The sequence below is a fragment of the Orycteropus afer genome, unplaced genomic scaffold, assembly GCF_000298275.1.
Source record: "Orycteropus afer afer isolate SDZICR_OR568_19922 unplaced genomic scaffold, OryAfe1.0 scaffold00136, whole genome shotgun sequence".
In the NCBI taxonomy this organism is placed as follows: domain Eukaryota; kingdom Metazoa; phylum Chordata; class Mammalia; order Tubulidentata; family Orycteropodidae; genus Orycteropus; species Orycteropus afer.
Window position 1 is genome coordinate 7,160,714 of NW_006921723.1, and position 5,481 is coordinate 7,166,194.

The window sequence follows — 5,481 nt, forward strand, 5'->3', positions numbered from 1 at the left end:
AGAGAGTCCTTTTATTCTCTAAAGGGAGGGGTGACTCGTCCTGTTTGCCTACAGGGTTGATCACTGGAACAACGAGAAGGAGCGCTTGGTGCTCATCACAGATCAGTCGTTGCTTATCTGTAAATACGATTTCATCAGTCTCCAGTGCCAGCAGGTGGTTAGAATCGCACTGAATGCAGTGGACACCATCTCCTACGGAGAGTTCCAGTTTCCCCCTAAGTCGCTCAACAAGTAAGTTTGCCCAGAGAATCCAGTGTCACTGAACTTTTCTGGAGAGGACCTTGTAATATAAGTATGGTCCCATTCCGGCTTTTAAAATCAGACCTCAGTGGTTTTCTCTTCTCCCCATTACATAGCATGATGTAGAAACATAATGGGCTGCAGCTTCAAAAATCAATGGAAGGTTTCTTAAAACAGAAGCCCGTGATTCTGGGCAGCTGAGTACACTGAAGAGCGTTCTGGCACAAAAGACAGCTATTAAGCCTTTAGCAAAAGTGGTTCATGTGAATTTAAGATATGCTTAAGTAGAGCCCACATATTAAAGGCCACTTCCTATAGTCTTCAGATGAAGATTGGAGTCGGCATTTTATCCATGGCAGGGAAAGGTGTTATGCCAAGCATGTCAACTTCTGTTTTGGTCAAATTTGAAAAGAAACACCATTTCACTGAACAGCAAATTTGAAAGTTTAATGGCCAACTTTTAAGAGTTGATTCTTTTGCTTTAGGAGAATTTTCTGAAACACAAGAAACCTACACATGAATATAGTCAACCAAATTAAACTTTATTTTACAGACTTTCAGGTAGGATTTAGATAGGGACAATTGAGGAAGCTAAGATGAACCAAAATCTTAACCAACATTTAAGATTAAAATGTTAAGTTATGAAAAGTCCCTGCTTTAGCAAGTCCATCTATAATGCATTTCTATTATTTAGTAAGTTTTCATAATCATGTAAAGGTTAGGCTTACCTTAACCAAAAGAATATATTCAATTCGTCTTTCTTAAAATCACCTAATGTCATTGTTAGTGGCAATCATTAGACTAGTGTAAAGTGAAATACACTGTCACTATGATCACTCTTACTATCCCACCATGCCCTCGTAACTGACAGGGCTGTTTTTAAGTCCCTGGTATGCTGTGGTGAGTCTGGCTGTTTTTTCTAATCCATCAGGCGAGAAGGTTTTGGGCTTCGCATCCAGTGGGACAAGGAGAGTCGCCCTTCCTTCATAAACAGATGGAATCCGTGGTCCACCAACGTGCCCTACACCACCTTCATTGAGCACCCAATGGCCAACGCAGATGAAAAGACCGCATCTCTTTGCCAGGTACAAGGATGGGCACTGGATACCAGTGTGGCCACAGAACTTAGTACAGCAGTGGAATGTACTAGATCTGCACTGTCCATTACTGTAGCCACTGGCCACATGTGGCTAATGAGTACTTGAACTGTGACCAGTGGAACTGAGAAAATAAACTTTCAATTTTATTTAATTTTAATTAAGTTTAAATAGCCTCATGTGGCCATTGGCTACTGGACAGTGTTGCTCTATAACTTGGGCTCTTACCATGGAGAAAGGCCCAGAAGGGCTTCAGAATGGCACTGTCCCCTATGGGTTCTCTGCTAGACTTTCAGTCTGTGTGGTTACTACAAGAGCAAGATATGTGGGCCAGTGGTTAGAAGAGTCTAGCACTAGACTCCACCATTGGCCGTGTGGCCTTGGCTTGATGACTGACTAGTGGAGCTATAGTAAGTAGGTTACCTATGTAACTTACTTACCTAGTAACCTATGGCACATCCTCTTAGAACTGGGCTTGTGGCTAGTGCCGTGAGTCCTGGCTGCTACGTCACAGGTGAGCACAGTGGCAGTGATATTTCAGCATGGCTATGCAGCTGCATTGTGATGTGTAGTGGAGGAATTCTGTCTTAGGTCGTCTGCTAAACCACAGGTGGGTAGCTTTCTGTCAGTCCTTGGGGAAGGTCCTTGTCTCTTCGCCTCTATTCTCTGGTGATACCCATGTGGCATGGTGCCCGTCTTCCCCCAACTCTGCTTGCTCCTCTGTATTAATCTGCTCTTTTTCAATCTCAAAGACTATGGGCTTGAAACACACGGTACACTGATAATGGCCTCTCAGCAAAGGAAACCGTGTTCCTAAATGGGATGAGAATCACGGGTAGAGGAGTTAGGGTTTACAACATCAGTTTTTTGGAGGACACAATTCAGTCCATAACAGACCCCTAAGAAGTGGCTGCAAAGGCAGCTCATACAATTGAGGGTACTAAGGGCCCCACAAAGAAAAAGGTGGTTTGGACTATTGAAGTGTCTTAGAATGCTAATTTGTCATTGTAACAGACAAGTTTTCTCTTCCTGAAGGTTAAAGCTATGTTTTTCTTTCTTTTAAAAGTTGGAAAGCTTCAAGGCTCTATTAATCCAAGCTGTCAAAAAAGCCCAGAAAGAGTGTCCTTTACCAGGAAGAGGAAATGCTGTGCTGGTCCTTGAACGTCCCCTCCTCATCGAGACCTACGTGGGCCTCATGTCCTTCATCAACAATGAAGCCAAACTGGGCTATTCCATGACGAGAGGCAAGATAGGCTTCTAAAGGTCTGCATCAGCATCTCGCTTAGAGCCAGGGTGATGTCAGGGCTCCTAGAGTCCTCCAGACGCAGCTGCCAGCCGGGACTGAAGCACCATTAGGATAGTAAAGTGAATTATATGTGCTAGCTGGGTATAGACATCTGGTCATAGGCGCTACAATCAAAAGCAATGTGATTCTCGCTGCCACTGTACCAGCTGAGATTCCATTTCTACAACTTTACTTTCCCTTCACTGTATCTATTTGCCTTCTTGTGGTTCTTCCCAACTTAGCCACTCTTGCATGTTAATAAATGTCATAGTGATTCTAATAGAAAACAATGTTACCATGTCAGCTGTGTAGATGGATAGATACAGGGAGGCCCCCAATGTCATCTATACCATTATTTTGAAATTTAATCTTTTTCTTTTTTTAAGCTAAATGCAAAAGAAGCCAGCAGACTGGTAATTCAGTCTGTGCCTTGTCAGCTTTGGGATGAATAGTTGCCCTTTTGTAAATGTTTGACCTGAGATTCCATTTTTTCTAAAATCAATTTAAATGTGTTAATACATCTTTCCCAGGCCCCAAAAGGTTTACAGAAAACTCATTTTAAGACAAATTACCAATTTTCAACAGTCACCTGGATAGCTCTGCATATTCTAGCTTGCACTGTCCCTTTGGTATTCAGAGAGCTGGCTCATTTGCCTCTTAAAGTCTGCACTTGACAAGAGCCCACTGAGGTGCTCAGGAAGCAATGGTGCCAACCTTGGTCACTGGTTTGCATGCAGACTCAAGGTCTGTCTGGTCTGGTTTTAAATATGCTTGCATGTGGGTGCCTCTGGTGGGTCCACATGGGCTGGAACATACCTCCATGGGTTCCCTTTGCACAGCTTGTTGGATGGAAGCACTTGTTGATAAACTTCTTATGCTGGTGAAGCAGTGTCGTGTTTTTGGTTTCCCACTCTGTTATTTCCAGGCAGTGGGCACAGCTGTGGTGGCAGGCAGTAGCCTGCAAAAGGCAGAAAGCTCACTGGGTCTTACTTCTTTGCTTTAGGTCTTTTAGTGAAGACATTTGCAACTATGTGGATGTTGTTCCTTTTTTTGAAGTTACTATTAAAATGATGCAGTTACCAAGATAAGTCTAAGTCACAGCTTCAGCTGTTTCTGAAGCGCTCTGTAAACCTATCAGCTTGCTGTGCACTGACAGCCATGGGCATTCCAAGTTCTTAGGCAGTACTCACTGACCTGTTCTTCTCTTTGCAAAGGGACAAGTGACACTGAGCCTTAAAAAAGGATAACACAGTTTGGAATGCTAATAGTCCTCTGGTGGCTTTCACCTCAGTTGCCTGGCAGAATCATCTGAATTGAGAGATAGGGGTAGGGGAAAACTTCAGGCTAAGTGCTGGTAGTCTCAGGAGCTCTGGTGATTCCAGCATAGCCAAGGCAGACATTTAAGCCTAGGTGGACACAGACATCCTGCAGAACTGACTCAGTGGTCAAGGACCAGCTTTGGCCCCATGCTCAGGAGTACTGACCAGCAGCTCAGGTCTAGCCTCACCCTCCCAGCCACTCATTCCCAGAGGTGTCCTGGGCTCTCTTCCTCCCACTCCTCTAATGTAGATCCCCCACGGGAGGTTACATATACCCCACATGGAACCCAGGCCTATGCAAGAGAAGCCCAGAGACCAAAAGGAGGGAGCAAACGTAAGGGGCTTAAGGGGGTATCTTAGGGTGGGTTCTCTAGAGAAGCAAAACCAATGAAGCTTAGAAATTTATCTCAAGGAAATGGCTCACGCAGTTGTAGAGGCTGGCAAGTCCCAGATCCGTGGGTCACACATCAAGCTGGAGGCTTCTCACTAGCTGCAGGGACTGACAAACCCAGGATCACAGGCAGTATGGCAGGCTATGGGCTTTAGAAGTTGAGAAATCTGAGATTGGCAGATTGTTGGCTCACAGGTTCAAAAACAACAATCCCAAGATTGGTAGGCAATGCAGCAGGCCACTGGTTGAAATCCAGAAACGAGATAATGATGAGCTAGATGCAGGATCAAGATCCAGCAGAAGACCAGAGATTTTTCCCAGGATATCCATATATATATTGGAAGCAAGCCATATACCCCTGGGCAAACTCCCTTTCAACTGACTGACTGACTGCTCACAGCAAATCTCATCATGGAGGGATACCCGATATCTCATCATGGGGGATAACCACATGGTAACTGCTAAACCAGTGAGAATCATAGTCCAGCCAAGTTGACACACAATTATCATGGGGGGGGGGGGTACAGTAGTGCAGACTGTCTACTTGGAGTTTAGTTACTGGGTGGTGGTGGTTATGTGTCATCAAGTCATCTCAGACACATAGCAACCTTATGTACAACAGAATGAAACACTGCCCAGTCCTGTGCCAGCCTCATGATCCCTACTACAACTGAGCCCATCGCTGCAAATGCAGCCACTGTGTCAGTCCCTCTTGAGGGCCTTTCCCTCTTTCGTTGACCCTCCAAGCTTTACCAAGCATGACATCCTTCTCCAGAGGATGGTCCCTTCTGACAATATGACCAAAGTAGGTGAGCCGAAGTCTGGGCATTCTCGCTTCCAAGGAGCATTCTGGTTGCACTTCTTCCAGGATAAATTTGTTAGTTCCTTTAGCAGTCCACCGTACCTTCAGCATTCTTCACCAACACCACGGTCAGTAAACACCACAACTCGAAAGCATCAACTCTTCTTCAGTCTTCTTATTCATTGTCCAGCTCTTGCATGCACATGAAGCAACTGAAAATACCATGGCTTGGGTTAGGTGCATCTTAGTCTTCAAAGGGCTCTGGTAGCATAGTGGCTAAAGCACTTGACTGCTAACCAGAAGGCTGGCGGTTCAAACCCACCAGCCACTCCTCGGAAGGAAGGTTG

At 45.0% G+C, this 5,481-nt stretch overlaps 1 protein-coding gene across 1 annotated transcript in view; it reads left to right on the forward strand.

Moving 5' to 3' along the window:
• TPRG1L (tumor protein p63 regulated 1 like) overlaps positions 1 to 2,598 on the forward strand; it is a 3,370-nt gene extending 772 nt beyond the window's left edge. The window contains 3 exon segments of the mRNA XM_007945441.1: positions 21 to 231; positions 1,172 to 1,325; positions 2,404 to 2,598. Coding sequence (XP_007943632.1) covers positions 21 to 231; positions 1,172 to 1,325; positions 2,404 to 2,598 — 560 coding nt within the window.
• The last annotated feature ends 2,883 nt before the right edge of the window (positions 2,599 to 5,481 follow it).